The sequence below is a fragment of the Hetaerina americana genome, unplaced genomic scaffold, assembly GCF_022747635.1.
Source record: "Hetaerina americana unplaced genomic scaffold, ioHetAmer1.1.p SCAF_10, whole genome shotgun sequence".
NCBI lineage: Eukaryota > Metazoa > Arthropoda > Insecta > Odonata > Calopterygidae > Hetaerina > Hetaerina americana.
Window position 1 is genome coordinate 32,553,672 of NW_027286070.1, and position 18,334 is coordinate 32,572,005.

The 18,334-nt window shown below is 41.7% G+C and overlaps 1 protein-coding gene across 1 annotated transcript in view; it reads left to right on the forward strand.

The window, feature by feature from the left end:
* Positions 1-13,768: 13,768 nt before the first annotated feature.
* The window catches only part of LOC139700302 (protein dachsous-like), a 29,460-nt gene continuing 24,894 nt past the window's right edge, over positions 13,769-18,334 (forward strand). Inside the window, exons 1-3 of the mRNA XM_071598942.1 lie at positions 13,769-13,966; positions 15,115-15,487; positions 17,587-17,835. Of these exons, the coding sequence (XP_071455043.1) occupies positions 13,801-13,966; positions 15,115-15,487; positions 17,587-17,835 (788 nt within the window). The 5' untranslated portion in view covers positions 13,769-13,800. The remainder of the gene's footprint in view (positions 13,967-15,114; positions 15,488-17,586; positions 17,836-18,334) is intronic.

An 18,334-nucleotide genomic window follows, 5' to 3' on the forward strand; every position in this document is an offset into this window, starting at 1 on the left:
AGGGGGGGGGGTTATACTCTAGATCAGCGCAGAAAAATGGAGAACAAATTCGAACCGGGCCAACAACCCTCTATTACTTTATGGTTTCCCCGGCGACCAATCACTGCAACCAATTTTTTTTTCTCTATACTGATATAGAGAGAGGGCACTTACTACACGCCCACTTTTCCTATCATCCTCCATACTGAGTTAATTTCATCAGAAACTTTCTTCATTTTTTTCCGTTTGCCATTATATTTCTACTGTCTCGTGGAACTACCGAGCTGAGGAACACGTAATTATACAGGCAGAAGCGGGCTCCTCCTCCTATTCCAGCCTCCTATCGCCCTTTCTCCCCCACCCTCCCCAAAGGTCCTCTCACGACGATCTCTCCCTTACCCCTCCTCTCAGCCAGCGTTCGCCCCTCCCCCTCTCCTCCCCCGCCCACCTCTCTCTCCCCCCCTCTCCCTCTGTTGGAGCACGGGCCCGCACGCCGGCCCATCCCAACCAAAAAAAAAACCCAAAAAGAGTCCTTTCGCTATTCTTCAACGCGCCACGTCCTAATTTGAAATTTTTGAACTCCGAACTCATCAGCGGTCTACGACCTCGATAGTCGTTTTTTGACGGCCCGAGCGGCTCATGTGATCAAGTTTCCACCGTGAGTTTTCGATTTAACTCTCCAGCCTTCAACGGATTGGTCGATTTTTCTTCCGCCTAATTACTCTTTAAGACGTGAGGAAGCGTACCTTTTTTTCCTCTTGGCCATTGATCTTTTTTACGGCACCAATTTAATCCGAATAATGAGATATTTAAATGTTTAGTTTAGTGGCATTAAATTGTAATGTTTTCTTATCGAAATGTATCGTTCATAATTCTTACGTGGTTAAGCGTGATAAGAGACCGTTTCCCCCCAATCCATAACTGATTTATGTCTTTGTGGGATTTATGTCTTACTATTCTGCACATAAATGCTTGAAAGTTTTGCGGAATCCGACGGATAAAATTAATTTCTTCGTAAATAGTCGTTTTATGGCGAAAACAAAGGGTCTTGAACTGTAATTCATTAGATCAAATATCCATTTCTTTATTCGAATAAAACTTTCAGTGATGGTTGAAGATGAGATGTATTTGAAAATGATTTTCATTTTGATGAAATGATAATTACTTTTGCTAACTGCTTCTTTTTATTGTTTTACGTTTTGTCTTTCCTTGGAATTAGAGTGAAACGAAGTAATACGGTAATTTCCATTGTCAACCACCACATAAAACTAACTACTAACTTGGATCTGAAAATATCACCAGTGAACTAGGCGTGTCCTTGTAGTTGACCAGAAAGCAAGTCTCCATAACGCATATTATTATTCCACAGTGGCTTCATTACACCCTTCTGAGAGCATTTCTGAGTCCACGTCCCGTACGAGCGAAGCCTAGCCATTTCATTCGATGCATTAACTTTAGAATTTCACAGGCGTTTGGTCATTATACTCTGTTGCATTCCCTTCGCTCATTCTTATTGGGCATAAACCGATCCGCCGCTTAAATATACCAACTGCGACTTGTGTTTCTAAAAGAAATTGAAGCGAGGATTTGCACCCGGCAGCCGAGATTATTCGCAGATATGTCGTAAAAATCTTTTATCGCCTAACCCACCCGCGGGTGGATCGCGAAGGGAAATGGAAGCTAGACCTCAACGAAGCTCTATTTCATGCTGTCCAGTTGGAACGGAACGGAAAAGACGGGTTGATGACTGAAGGGGCCGGTATCGCTTGAGAAGAATGTCTTAAAAGGCCCTGAATGCCTCCAATCGCATGACAATCAAGGATGTGGAAAAGAGATTCAAAAAGTTATCCTCCGCATGTTTCGTTGCTTTTAAAACCTAAAGTGGATGCCGTGTTTAGACATCCATGGCGTTCCCTTCTGCTCTGTTCACTAAATCCAGTTTTTACCTAGCATTTAACGGTCGTAATCTTTTGTAAAAGGGAGTTTTCATGTATTGAAAATAAAATCACTTTGCAGGTTTTTATTCCTTTTCGTCGTAAAGTGTGAATGCTTTACGAAGCAATTCAAAGGTAACATTTTGCCAAAAGTGCTTTTTAAAATCTCTCAGCCCCCGTGTAAGGCCATTTCAGATTTAATAAAAAAAAACTCCGCGAAGGGATATCTTTATCTACCGATGTAGACATCACCAGATATGCATACAGTTATTTCTTTTTTTAGATAAAATTAGCGATTATAATTTTTTTTGTGCCGGGCGTTGACGCAAAATGAGCACGTTTACTGTAAACAAATGCAAAACCACTTTGGAATTTCTAAAAATCACCAGCCGAGCGATGAGATAATTCCCTCGGCTTTTTTATGGTGTGATTCTCAGAGATAGTTTGTACCCTTTGTACTCTCTCGTATTGTTTTCTAACTCTACCATTGCGGAATAAAGTTGCATAACTCGGAGGTATGTAGACTAAGTAAGTCTCGATATCAGTTCTCAGCTTCATTCTATTATACCATGGAGAATATTAATAGAAAATTATGTATGAATATAAGTAGTATCTCTCTCACATCAATACCTACTATGCGTATATTAGTATCGCAATATGTTCAATGACATTATATAAAACATTTTTCATTTTATTGATAACTTAAAATCCATATAAGAAAAGGGGAATGGCGTTTTGTTTAAGGTTTTTCTTCTGTGTTCAGTATTACCATTGTAATATTACGAATGGCAATGCCAAGAGTTTAGATTTAATATTACGGTTCTTATTTCCGAATTTCTATTGCGAATTGAGCTTTCCAGATGTTTCTTTCTCATAGATAAATTCTTTGGCAAGGATTGTCCAGTTAAACTGACCGCATATATTCTTCGGAGAGGTGTTCCCTTCCCTTAATAGACCTGTTTCACTGGTGGTTAAATTGAAAATGTTTCATTTACTTTCATTAAATCACTGCGAAATATGCAAAAAATTTCGAACACAAACGCTGTCTCTGTTCTCCATGTGTTAGAAGTTAATGAATGCGTGAAGCAACGCTTTTGCCCGTATAAAAATATTCCTGTTCTGATAGCCTCACAATTCTTAATACTATGTATTGAATTATACCTTCTAGACATATTATAATTTATAGAAGTCTAGCGATAGAATCCGATGGAGTTGGTATTTGAACGTCCGATCGGACATGCAGCATATAAATTGGTCGGATGCTCAGGAATAGATATGTTCTTCAGTCGCGTTAACCCATTCTAGAGTGAATTTCGAAATATAAGGTTATATCTTATTGAAACAAATCAAGAAGTACTGGGAATGATGCGGAAGTAAAAGGGTTGTAGAGAGAATTCAAACGAGTTGATAAAGAAGGGTATATTAACCCTTCTTTGAAAAATTAGAAAGGTGTGACGTTGTATCAGCGTAGTGAGGTTTTTGCGGTGTTTGGTCAGTTTGTGTCCATCCATAACCAAATCTTAAATGGTTGATAACCATTAATTATTATTTTGCATGAAATTATTGGAAGCTCTTTTCGGAATTTTTCGTGAGTCAGTAGTCCCCAAAGAGCTTAGATCATCGTGCCATTAGACGAGCCCGTGACGAGCTCTCCGAGTTGGCTGATTCACATAAGTGAGCTCACTTTGGCGATTAAAAGTGCGTAGATATTTCATGTAAAATTTAGATGAACTAGAGGATGACAGAGGATAGAGGATGATATACTGTTTTTTTATACGATCAGGTGGTGTAACTATAAATAATGGGTAATGAATAAACAAAATTAGTTTAACCGCAGATTTCAGTATGACGAGCTAGAAGTGGTAAAAAATATTCGCCTATTTGGGAATTTCATTAGTTTTGATGAGGGTGGAAACGTTAAAAAAATAATTGCGTTAGGTAAAGAAGCGTTTACAAAGAAGCGGCACTTAATTACAGGCACTTTGATTAAAGTTATAAAGAAAAGACTAGTAGTGAATAGGAATTTTGAATGGAATTACGGATGGTAGAAAGTATGCAGAGCTGAAAATTGAGTAATATTTAGTAAGTAGTTACACGGTTTTCTTTTTTTTATTGTTTTTGTCATCATTTAGCCTGGAAATGAATAAGTCCTCCCAGTACCTTTCTTATGCAGCTTACGAATCATCTAAATTTTCATTTGAATTCGGAATTTTTCGGTTAGAAATGTACTTTAAGAATAATGCTGCCGGCAGAACCCTTTGAATTGTTGCTGCGTGAATGGATCTTAAACCACTCTCCTAAATTTACTTACTCCTGAGTTTTCCTTGCGCTTACATCGCGGGATGTCGGTTGAGACATTTGACTGTCGCCCATTCGGAAATGGTTACGTTACTTGAGAAATGGGGGAAACATGTTGGAATATTCCGTCTTGAGTAGGCATAAAAATATTTTACGCACCCGTTCTAGTCGTGGAAAATCAATACAGCGACTCTTGTTTTTGGGCATCGAATTTTCTACGGACGGGAACCCAGTAATGATAATGCGTAAATTCCTCTCGGGAAAACACCAAATCTTTTATCAGTAATGATAATTCTTGCCGGTGACGTGTGTTTTTGTGACTGTTGACCCCGCCGAAGCTGGAAGCCGTCGCTCAGTCCTGTGATACTGTCGGCGTAATTTCCTCAACGCATTGTATTCGGGAGAACGGTGAGTGGGTCGTGAGGGGTGGCCCTGGTGCCGGGAGATGTGCTGTGAGTGGAAGGCCGAAATGAGGCACTAAAGGCTCCACGAGGACCAAGATTTTAAAAAGAGTTTGAAAAAATAAATTGCCATCGAGGTCGTGTTGCGTAGGCGTAACAAAATTTTGCTCTTTTTCACGCTGAGAATCTGGGAAAGGGAAGTAGTCCTACACATTTTTATTTTGCAGGGAGCAGAAATTTAAACTACTACTCTAATAATAGTGCAGGATGCAATTTAAATATATGTCAAAAGAATGAATATTTTTAATTATTGTTTTAAATTGAAGATTTCTCAAGAATACATAATATATATGTCCGCTACGTGGCGGAAATGTATTTCTTAGCCACAGTTGCTTACATTATGAGTGTAAAAATAGTAGCGATAGTACTGCTTTTAGGAGGTATTTAATCGAAAAATGAATTTAATTACATACGAGTTCGTCGTATATCAGAGCGTGGGAAAGAGATGGTAGCGCTAAGGAGACAATATTCTTCTATCCACCGATCATATTATTATTAGAATTTGCTAAAAATCCAAGGTTGAACATTTAGCGCGTGATGATAAATTCTCTATTTCGTATTATATAAAACCCTTTTCCTCATAAGGAAAAGATGTCCAGGCCCGGTGATACTTTCTCGCTTCAAGAGGTCCTCATTTTAACGTTTCACCCGATGGATGGGATACTTAACTGTACCTGTTGACAGTGCTTTACACTTGACGTTTAGGATCGAGAGTACCAATAGGCTCCTCCGCCCGAGTTTGAACTCTGGACAACGAACAAGGATGAGGTATCAGTAAGACCAAACACCTCACAAATGCGATTCCCTCGAGCTAATCAATGGACGTAAACGCGCATTTTGAAATGTGGGGAGCAACCTCTCAATCTCTTTCTCTCTCTCTCTCTCTACTGGATACATTTGGGAGCACCTACTCACAGAAGATGAGGAAAAGATAAGTTCCTCGAGGACATAAGGAAGGTCCAGTGGAAAAGAAGGAAGCGGAGGGGAGGAGTGAAAGGGAGTCTGCCGGCGGGAGAGAGGGAGGAGGAGAAACAGAGAGAGAGATTCTGCAAAGGAAAAAAAAGAAGTTTGAAATGCGACGTCTTTGGGATCTCTAATCGGGGAGGTTCTTTCATCTGTCCGTGCCATTTGCTCACTTCCCAGTGTCTCGGCAATATATTCCGCGCCCTAACCCCCACCCCTCCATTCTTTCCCTGCACCACCCCACCCTTGGGCTACCCCATTCCCCGTCACCATCCAACTGATCCTCCTGTTCTCTTGCGTATGTTTTTTACTCTCTCTTTCTTTCCGTTTTTTTCGCGTTTCACCGCGTAGGTACTTCGTAAAAATCCGCTCCCCGTTGTCATTTGACCCCCCCCCCCGATGAATTCAGTACCTAATAAGAAAGATATGAAATATAAGAGGGGTCTTTTTAATGACGGGAATTCTTTTATACGCCGTACTTAGCCGCATGAAGTACTCCCTTTTTTTCGCTGAGCATAATGTTAAAAAATTAGGGGGAGAGTCTAATATGCGCATATCTCGAAATTTTAGAAGAGGAATGAGACACAGAAGAAATAATAACCCTCAGAATGACCGCTTTTATTAACCCACTAAAATAATATGAAAACATCGGGGACTTGTATGTATTTTTTCTTGCAATATAACTGCCTGTTGTGTTCGTCCGTGTCGGCAAGACACTCCGTCCGCACGTCGCCAAAATATCAAGGCCACTTGCCGAAACAATATTTAAGTACTACACTTTGTTCTTGAAAAAATAGCGAAGAGTCTTACATGAGATTGGGCCTAATTTGTTAGTCGGTACGTTGAGTACGCACGCCACAAAAATGAAGGGTTAATTATAACTTGCAGGTTGTCATTCGACCCGCCACTTGTGGACTTGCTGGTAGGCATCTGTCGTGAAGAAAAATTTGCGTAAATTTCCTTTCGTGCGTTTCTCTTTTTTCTCAAATTTTATAGAAAAACTAAGTTTTCATGCCATGAATAATATTTGGTAACGGGTGTTGGCGTTTTCTAATGAAGATTTATTTTAGATTTAGCCTTCCAAAAAGTGAGCCAGAACCTTTACTTTGCTCCCTTTAGAGAGTTACCCTCGTAAATACCAGGGTGATACTTGTAAACGTGAACGATCGCGGGCAAAGCACTAGACGTCATAGCCACAGCGGAATTCATCGTTATTGCTAATAGTCTAGCGAAAATTTTAAATTACATTCAATCAAATATAGATTCGTATTATACATACTAGGGTATATTTTTCATATTTTTTCTGTTAAAGCATTGGAAAACAAAATTTATATACAGTGAAGTGTGTTTATAGTATTAAACAATTGAGTTTTCGGTTTGCACGAACGCGATCCAATGTACAAAGAAGAAGAGTTGCTCTAATGCAAAAATCCAAAAATAAACTTTATCGTTATTAGACCTTTGCCTAAATACATTGCTCATTATTAGTCAATTTTTCGTTTACCACTGGTGTCTCAAAGTATCCCTGCGTTGTTTCCAACGTACGTATATTTATTTATATCCAGATGGCCGCGCTTGTTGGTTTCGCCAGAGTGGATATGGGCGTTAGGCATCGAAAAAAAATGTTTTATCTTGAAATACTGTGCATCACATTCTATCATCCACGATCCTATCGCTGCTTAATTGGCTCTACTTTCTCGTAGAATCGACAGATAAGCTATTTCTGAAAATGTAGCTCTATAACACTTCATCGATCGAAAGAGCCAAATCACAACCCGACTGCGCATATTCCCTCCGAATACCTTAACACAAACGAAGAAAAGGAAAACAGCAAAGAGGCCCATCGCCCTCCCAGAATATTCGCCATATGAGGCAGGTCGCTTCGAAGCTGTTTACGACAACAACATGAAATCACCCGAAATATGTCTCCCAGAATATAACCGTTCCGTCCATTCAAATGATTCCCACTCTCCCGCGTCTCGAGGGAGTGGGGGAGAGTCATAGTCTCCTACCTCGCAGCCTCTGCCTAAGCATCCGCTTCTTTGCCTACCTCCCTATCGCTCCCTAATTCTTTCTCTCGGAACTGGATTCCGCCATTTGTCGCGCTTTTTACTGCTACACATCCTAATTTCTCCTTCTTTATCTCTTCACTAGCCACTCGGCACCCAAGACCCTCCCATCTTTCAGTCCGCCCGAGCCCCTCGACCGCTTCTTCATCCACCTCCCCCCTTCGCCACCCGCCGTCCCCGCCCTACGCTGAGTCCTTTACTGCTTGTCCCATTAGTCCCCTCCTTCGCTTAATCCGCCTCTCTTCTCCCCCCCACCCACCTTCCACATCATTCCTCTCTTCCCTTCGTTGACCAACCATATTACCGAGTACAAAATGAAGCCGCCCGTCCTGAGTCTCAACACACTGCCTAAACGCCAGGGGTGGTCATCTTGAGGAGGGTGAAGTATTGGGCAGAAGTGATTTTGGGCAGAGTTCAATGTGTACGCGCGCCAATATTTCGGTCCCCGTACTGTGTATGCGTTCTCCTGGACATCATTTAAGATCTTGCTCGCAAACTTTTGGAGCAAGCAAGCACGGCGTTGTCCCCCACAAAAAATGCATTATATTATTTTAGGTTCTGCCTCGTTTTGTCAAGGGTGTGTCGCAGGTTTGCTATTTCTCTGCGCGCATCACAATTTATTTTATTTTTCCTTGATTAACAGAGTGAAAATTAAGAATCATATCTGAGGAATGACTATAAAACCATTATTTTCCCTTTTGGAGGTATGAGAAGCAGCTGTGAGAGAAAGTTAAAAGGCTTTAATTAACTTTTAATCCTTTGATTCCCTTTGTGTTTACTTTGTGAAATTATATCGATTACATTTGAATTTTAATTTTTAGGGATTACCAATCTTTCACGGTTAAATGTCACGAATTATATAAGTTTGAACAACCTAATCAAAGGCGCAAAATATTTTTTTGTATGTTAATTTTTGGAAACGTTTTCATGGTGAAGTCTCCTTTAGCCCTGGCTACGCTCATGCTCGGTATCCTTCCAATCAACACCACCATTCCTCACCAATGAGAAGGCCACCATATCCTCTCGCTGGCACCCCCAGTCAGTTCCTCACTTCCCTGTCGACCCCACTGTCTTTTCACGTGCCTGCCTCGTTCTCAAAGCACCCACTCTCCCCATCTCACTCCTCAATCCCACCCTCCCGTCTTTCCCACTCAAAATGCCATCAAGTGTGCGGCAACGTCTTCATCCCAGCCCACCATGGCGGTCGCTGTCTCGTCTTCACCCTTTCCCGCTTCCTCTCCCCCCCATCTTTATTCACTCCCATCTCTCTCTTTTCTCCTTCTCTCTCCATCTCCTTCCCTCCTCGGTGTCCTCCAGGTTTGCCAAATCGTAATCTGCCCTGTAGAATCATAAAATTACAGGAAAAACAAGTACGTGTTCGCATTTTCGCGGATCATGGTTTTCATTGCTTTTTATTTCATAGTTTGATAGAAAGTCTTAAAATTTCTTCAAAAAATCTGTGCACAATTCTTGGCCAAATTTGGAAAATAAAAATTGATAAAAGAGCAGTGATTAAAATAAATTAAAGAGAGGTGTATTGATGAGCAATTCATAGAATGAATATACGCTTTTTGATTTGTTGATACACTTCACAGTTTACGTCCGAGTAAACTCATTTATCATTTAATTTAGATTTAAATAATAATCACGTCATCTTTTTTCGCTTGGGTTCAAATTTCTAAACGATTTTTGTTAAGCTCAACATTGTTGCTATGAAAATGTAAATGAATTTTGCATAAACATGCAAATGTTACGCGAAATTTCCTCCACGCTCGCGGGTACAAAACCGGTGAGCCTACAAATACGACAAAATAACAAAAATAAATATTGTGGAGGTGCATAGGAAGGTGTAACAAAACGTCCCTTGAGCGCGTTGCAAAAATGTCAAAGGCGCTGGCAACGCTGCACCCGTGGCCTCACGTCCTACCGGCTCCCCCTCCCCCTCTCTCCCACCAGTGTCCCAACTCGCACCATCGGCCGGTCGTCCGGCCAAGCCCATACGAAACCCACCGCCCTCTCTGGAAGCCACCCACGGTGCGAGAGCGGAGTCCCCATCCGCCAGAAGCCGACCACTCTCCCACTCTCCACGTGTCCCCTTTGATGTTCCCATTCACCACTCTCCCTCCCCCATTTTCTACCCCCACGTCATTCCCCGCCCCAACCCCCGTGCCCTTGAGGATTTTTATAAGCTGGTAGGAATGCACTGATGAGTGCATTTTCCAGAGTTCCCGGATAAGTAAGGAGGAAATAACCTTTTTTACATCTCTTTATCGAACACTCAAGCCCCTTTAAACGGCACTCGAAAAAAATCGTCGATACACATATATTTATTTGAATATTCGCATTCCACGAGTCCTGTGTTGGATGGAGCTGCGCTGGAGACCACCACGACGCCCGTGGGCTCTCTTTGACGTGTTAATTAGAGGCTCCGGTTGAACGATTTCAGTAAATTTCGTTTCGCCGCGAATCTATATTCCTCTCCCCTCCTGTCTTTATCTCTCTCTTTCTGTCCTTGTCTCTTTCTCTATTCCCCCCTCCTCCGCTGCTGTCTCCCGGGAGATGGAGACGTCTCCCACGGATTATTACCCCCGAATGAAACTGTTGTGCGGCCGGGTCGACCTAAGACTTTTAGATTAGTTCTTTTGCGTCATCGGAGATCATTTTGAAAAAGGGAGTTCACGCTTAACTGCCCGTGCGCTGAATCAAGGAGAATTTCTACTAGAGTCCAAATGCTAGTCTGCAATTTTTTTTAACTTGGCTCGTACTTCAGTTCTTTATGCTGATTATATACTTTTGCACCTAACTGATTAGAGCTAGAAACACAAAATTGGAAATTGAGAAACGTTTCATGAGAATATGTCTATAAAGCATGCCATTCTATGGCTGTAAGGCAAACAAAAGTTGTGGAGAAGAGGGAAAAAATGCTGTAAGTACCTAGGGTTGTACAAGATATGCAAGTATAAAGATTAAATGGGCGTGGCGAATAGGCAAAGAAGAGTTCTATCTATATCTATATCTACTTAATACCCCGCAAGCCGCCACAAGGGCGTGTGGCGGGGGGTGTTAGGACACCACCCGTAATTAAGAAAGAAAAAACCCCATGCAAAACCCACAAATTTATACCATCCACACAAAAAACATGGTATACACTCATGCAAGAACACTTACACCCCACACACAGGCAAACACTCAAACTACCAACTAATATACATATGCACGTACAAATACACCTGATGTCCTTGCAATGTTTAATTTTGTTCCGACTTGTATAATCAATATTTTCAATATTTCTAAAGGGACTTCGGCTTCTTACTATTACGATTTCTGATTGTTTGGCGAAAGAATGAGTATTTGTATCTTTCTGTACTTGAATCTATCTCCTTTATTTTATCTTTGTGGTCTGATCTACCCAAGTAGTGTGGGGCCATAGTAATTGCTTCAGTGTCATGGTTAAACCCTTTTGTTCTGAACCTTTCTAAAATTCTAAGTCTCGTTTGCTCTCTTCGTATCTCAAGTGGTTTCCAGCCTAAAATACAGGGTCTGAAAGAGTTTCTGCGAGGAAAGCGTGGCAACGCAAATATTTCCACAAAAGTTGTCGAAATCTTTGCGTTGAAGCTACCTGTTGGATATCTTTTCAGGCGTGATTACCTCCTGACTATGCTAATTGAATGGAAGAACTACGGATTGTTATGAATAAAATACTTCAAACTATTAATGAATTCAGCAACCCTATATTCGGTGTAATAACTCTTGGTGACGGACGTATTCTAATGCCTTGAGTTTTTATTGCCTTCCAAGGTATTGTTTCCTCTCATGAAAACAGTTGTGGGAACTAATTTTATTAAATGTGCTGTCTAATTTTTTTCCCTTGTGTGCTGTCTACTTTTTCCTAATATTGAGGAGATAATTGGAATAATAATTAAAAAATATGGCAATATGCACGTATCAATATTTCGCGTAGTTGTTTCGGTTCGATCAAAGGGTTCAAGACGGGAATTGATATTTCTAAGTCTGTATGAAACGCATGGTCTTTTGATTTCAATCTCAATAAAATACCTGATGGATTTTTACGAATGTGTCACAAATATTCACGAAAAAGGTAAAATAGTACTTGTCTAAAGCAAAAAAATTTAAAACATATTATAAAAACACGGCCCGGAATTCCTTTCTCATTAAGTAAGTTTGGAAAGCGGAGGAAGTATCTTCGTTTGCGATATTCTAGAAAGTATTCGTTTTTTAATAATCGTAATGGAAAACCAAAACGTTTGTACTGCGTACTTTTGAAGAGCCTAATGTACGTTATATATGTTTAGCATGAGAATTGGTTCGTCAACGATGAACATTAGATGGCTTCGCGGATTTATTTCTCATGGATAGTGCTGATATCGACGACGGAGACCTGAACACGTCGTTGTTTTCTCCCGGAAAATCCCAATCGATTCATTGTGAATTACTTCGCAACTTGTCACAATGCGTTTGTTCAGATTCTATTAGTCTCATACTGAGACCAACATGCAGAAAATCGTTTGTCTCCAACCTCCGTATGTATCCATTTGTTATCACCCGTTCCTATTTTTCGTGTTGCTGTCCGATTCTCCTCGGATCTCTATTCATTACCCCATCAGTCCTAATTCCCGCCTGCTCTTGCTAATCTTCTCGGAAGTGTTTCGTCACGTCCCCTCTCCACGCCGACGAAGGCGATTGGCATATCACATGCGCAGCGTCGTCCTCTCAAAAAGAAAGAATAGACGTCTCTCAAGAGAACATGGGCGGCAAGCGATGATACTCCTTCCTCCCCCATATTCCTTCCTCGTTGAGGTAAGGGCGGAGATATCAGGAGGCGGACGTCGAAGCTTTTACTCGCCTCCTGCCACCTTTAAAACAGAAAAATAAATTCCCTCCGTCCAGCTTCTCTCTTTTGTTTTTTGACTCTTACCGCCTCCTTTTTTTCTCCTTCGCGTCCGAAAAAGTTATCCCTTTCGCCGACGTTTAAATGCAAATGCGCATGGGCTCTGTAGATCGGCAGCTCCGTTCGCCCATCCATATCTCGTCTTTATGAGACATTCGCCGAGGAGACCTCTGGAGTGCGAACAGGGTCGCATCCTATTGATTTCATTCATGGCCGGGGTGAGGTCTCTCGAGGTGGTTCCGTAAGGCAAGTATGTACATGAATCCGAGCTCACTCCGCCTCCTCTGCAGGAGCGCCACTTTATTATTCTTTAGGATGCAATTCGGTTTCAAAAATAGTTTTCTGAGTGAGACACCTCTTGCCACACACAAAGCGTTTGCAAAAATTCTATATTCCGGCTTGGTAGTGGAGGAAATCTCCAACGCCAAGCAAGGGATTAAATATTATTCATTCAGTGAATATCTATATGCATTACGTAATACCTAGTATAAATAGCTACTCAGGAAATGGTTAAACTGGAGGCTGAGGATTCGCTCCCCGCCGTTTTCATGGCTTTTATTATCCTATCCTTGATGACTCTATCCTCTCCCAAGCCAATGAGAAACGGTCGGTCTTCTCATTGGATTAGATCGACCAATCACCTCGAACCAACAGCTGCACTCGCTAAGAAAAAGTACTCGTATTTTTTCCTCAGCAAATCCACGATGCTGTGTTGTGAAGCAGCAAAATTCGCATTCCGAAACGTTATATTCTTTTGCGAGAAGGTAGTTAGAATATATTTAATATTTTAAATTTTGCAATCGTATTCTATAATTAAGGAAAACTAATCAATTGCGGTCATATACTTCTATGCATAATAGTAATGTTAATCTTATCACATTTAATACTACAGTTTAACCCCCTGGGAAACTCCATTCGGATCGACACCTCTCCATCTGTTGCATGGTTGATAGAAAATTTAACATGTCTATTGATTCTCCTCCCTAGGTGTCAACGGATCGGGAAGCCTGAGGTACGAGATCCCCCTTGGGGTGGCGGAAGACGCGTTCGTTGTGGATGCCCGGGATGGCGTCGTTAAGACAGCTAAGGCGCTGGACCGCGAGCGGGCCTCCTCTTACTCCATCCCCGTGTACGTGAGCCGCGACGGCGGCGGCGACGGAGCGGGCGCCGGCGTCACGGACACTGCGATGCTCGTGGTACGCGTGACGGATGTGAACGACCACGCCCCCGACTTCCACTCTTCGTGTCGCCCGCTCTCCGTGCCCGAGAACAGCGACCTGGCCGTCATCCACACCGTGGTCGCCACCGACCTGGACGAGGGGCGTAACGGGGAGGTCACCTACAGCATCACTGGTGAGTATCAAAGATGACACAGGCGACCTGCATTTGTTAGATCAGAGAAACCATAAGAAATGTACGTAGGTACTGCAGCGTGTATAGAAAACCATTTGCCTGTAAAGCCATTAAGGGTGCTGGGCATTTTTATTTGTTTGCAAAAATAAGATTATACACTTATTCTACAAAGAAAGCTGATATTCATGTTCAGTTTGACTTACATTACTTACCTGTATGTATGGACCTCCAAACACCTTGCAGTATATAATCCTATGCTCGTGGACCAAAAATATAAAATAGTAGATTTCAACTTCGAAGTAATGTTATTTTTGAATTTTATTAAATTAAAAATTATTCCCAAAAAGAGGAATATATTTGGTTTTAGCTTGGACAATTTCGTCTCTTGCATCCATCACTGATTGGTTGTAAGGGTTTAATATGTAAAATTAGAACACCACTGTCCTATCCCCATTTAACACGTCGAGAATGTATCAAATAGCAAGAAACAGTATAAGTAACTCAAACAATAGGAAAATTTAAAGAAAAATCGTACCTTATTCGATGAGCCTGGTGATCTAAGCTTAATTATGGTAGTTAAACTCAAGGGTTCACCCCATTATGAATAAACTACTGATACCTTAGACTACCTCCCTGAGTGATTAACCTAATTTTCGTTGACAAAATATTAGAGGAAAATATCATTTTCGTAAATTTTCACGGTAAATAATTAACTATTCAGAGTTTTCAGCGGTTGAATAAAAAATTATGAGTTGAGTTGTAATGAAGGACTTGAAAAACACAAAACCCCTTCAGGGTGACCATGATAGCTTTACGTTTGAAACCACCGAAAGAAATAGGGCTCATCGTGCTCATGTTGCTGTCATAAAATGAATCGTCTCCTCGAGACAAAGGCAATGAGCTGTGAAATTTAAGTAATTTTATCCGGGCCATACGAATCGTCAAGTACCCTAGTAAATGCCGAGACCATTAGTCTTAAAGAACGTAACTTTTGACCTGGTAATCATCCAAGAAAAAGACGAACCCAGATTAACGATAACGCTGAATGTGCCACTCCTTGGAGTTGTCCATAACCATGGGTGCTCACCACATCGCATTGTACTTCTTCGTGTATTCATCCTGTTCCTTCCCTCTTTTTTTCGCAACAGGCGGCAATGTGGGTAATAAGTTCAGCATCGACCTGCACACGGGGGAGTTATCGGCCCGTCCCCTGGACCGAGAGGCCGCTTCGCGGTATACACTGACCATCACGGCGCAGGACGGCGGAGGGGCCGCTGCGCTTTCCGCCTCCTGCACCCTCATCGTCTCCGTCGAGGATCAAAATGACAACGACCCCCGATTCTCGTTGCCTCGCTACGCGACCACGGTACCCGAGAACGCGGCCATCGACACGACGGTCCTGGCTGTGGAGGCAGTGGACGCCGATACGGGCGTCAACTCCCGACTCGTATACTCTCTCGCCAACGAGAGCACTTGGCTGTTCCGAATAGACAACAGGACAGGCGTCATAACAACCGCAGGGTAAGTACGGTTGATTGATTCATTGCCATTGATTGATCCATAAATTTGTTTGTTGAGAAATATAGAATTTTTTTACTGGTGTTTATTCGGAAAACATCTCGAGAAGGTTTGATGAATTTAAGATGAAAGTAATTAGAATCAATCCCTTGTCATACGAGAATATACGTTAAATATGTTTTGCTTGAATAAGATTTGGATTATCATTTCAAAATAAATATGTTTAATGTCATTCGTGTTTATATGGCTAACTTTCATTCAAGGAGGCTTTTGTAGAAACTTTTTCTTTTCTGTCGGTCGCACTTCCTAACTCCATCTATTAGATTTCAACTAATCTGTTCCCTCCCGTCGTCATTCGGCCACAAAGCAAGGAAGTAAATCTCTAAAATCATCTCTAACGATTGGGTTAGGTTTTTGAGTACCTGAGACCCTAATCAAGGGAAGTATACGCGCGGAGCCAGCCGCCGATCTCACATCTCCATTAGATAGCCCATGTTATCTTTCAGCACTTATCATCAAGCGAACACGAATCTCTATTTGTCCCCTCACTTACCACCTGCTCAACCTTCTGAATTCCTCCCGTTCCCTTAAATTATTTCCCTTTTCCTTCACTCTCTGATCCTCCCTCCATACTCTCCTATCTTTCAATTGCCCTCCGCGACTCTCTTCCCTTCTGACCTGGCGCCAGCCATCAATCTACCTTAATATGCCCGACTTCCTACCTGATAGAGTAGACCCTTGGCATCGGGTCAGCTGTTTAATGAAAGGCTTTCATTAACCGAATGAAGGAAGGAACTATAACACTAGAATTCGGTATACTCTACAAGCTTCCTCCTTACCTTTTCTACTTTCCATCTCCCGCCGGCTCCGACCCAGTGACTTCCTCCCCGAGAGCCCGTCAGTCAATCGATGCCGGCGTGCGAGCACCTTTCTGCCGGCGAGCAATCTTTTACGACTATATTTTCAACCCTCAGCTGGCGTTTAAATCTCAAGTCTTCCGAGGAAACGTAATGTTGATAACGGCCTAGGCGCCTTTCGTAATTATGTCGGCATATGTGGCAATGATTTTTAGAAATTCGTAGTAAATAGATTTATTTATTGCCCATACAATATGCATATACTTTGGTGTAACTAAAAATAGCTCTTCAAAATTCGGGAAATTTAAATCCCTTCATCCAACTTAATGATTCTGAATGAATTAATAAATAAGTAATAGTTTTAAGCCGTTCTGTGTCGTATCTAGTCGTTTTGCAGTGTTTTCTGCGGCAACTTGGATCTCTCAAGAATCTTGCATTCCAATTAGAAGCAAGCTTCTGGTCATCTCAGTAAGTAGTATCATAGCTAACTTAATGCATCCACTTTGGTGATGAAAACTTTTTTGGTGAGAGATTGCAAAGGGCAAATGCTCTTATCCCTAAATACGATACACGCACTCCTTGTGCTAGCGCTAGCGGATAGTTATAAATTCAGAGAACCTTTTTGCACCTTTCTCCTTTGCTTGATCCTAGAAGGTGAGACGTCGATCTATTTGATACACTAGTGTTCAGGGATCTCACTATTAAAGAGTGCTTAGAAACAGATAAAAAAGGAATTCTCTCAATGAGTCGGGTGTATTCACTCTTTCCTCTCCACCACTATAACCAACGTTTCGGCATTAAACTCATCACCCTTAAAATATTTACTTAAATCTCTAGGGATGATATCTCTAGAATACGGGAGACTAAAATGTATTTGTGTGACCTGCATTATATACTCAGTTGCATGCGACTTTTATTTCCACTTATGATCTGGATATTTTACGTTTGACAGACAAAGAGTTATTTTGTATTTGACTTATTGGGAACTTTATTAGCCGACTAATCTTATTGAATTTATAATGCTGTCTGATTTCAGGTATTTCACTTGTTTGCGGGCCAGGTCATAAAAGCCCAAGTAGTTTTTATAAACGGCTCTCCTGATGGGGTTTCGGAATTTGATTTTCAGTGTATTAAAATTTTCAAATCATTGCCCAACTTCATTCCTTTCCAGATACTTACCTCTGTATTTCAACGATTTCTAAGGGACGACAAGATAGTGCTAATCCTATTTTTCTTTTTCCACAGGCTTTTGGACCGCGAGAAACAGAGGGTTTACAACTTCCAGGTGGTGGCCACGGACGGTGGCCTGTACGACGCTCGGTCACAGAGAGCGCCCGTCACCATCACCATAGGCGACGTGAACGACAATAAACCCGTGTTCACCAAGTACCCGTTCACCGCTGAAATGCCCGCATACACGCAACCGGGGCAGTTCTTATTGCGGGTGTCCGCCGAGGACCGCGACGAAGGTCCGAACGCGGACATAGTCTACAGGTGAGAACATTCGTGACTATTTTGGTGACAATCGAGATTCCTTGAAAAACGAACCCTAAAAGTTCACTAGAACTATGCTGATCTGCATTTATAAATATGAGGCAGGTTCAAGTTAAATTGAAATGACAATAAGCATGAAAAGATGCTCGAAACATACTTTAGACTAAATTACCAGAATAATTTACAAGAAGGTGGCTTTGATAGATTAGTATTGAGCTTACCTAGTGCTAAACCCAACGGCGAGTGAAATGCACCAATCATGGTAGAGGATATGTTCCTTTCCCTGTACCGTCTGCGGTTAACCGGGAAGATATGGTTCCTAAAAACTCACACAGCTTGGGTGAAGCTGAGGGTGCCCAGATGCGTTCTCCCGCACGAGTCCACCGGGGTCCTTCGGTCAATAACCCAGCACTCTACCCACGGCACTTAAAGTAACACATTCACAGTACAATTAATCAAGAAAAAAAATAAATTTTCACGAAGAAGGTTTTAATATTTC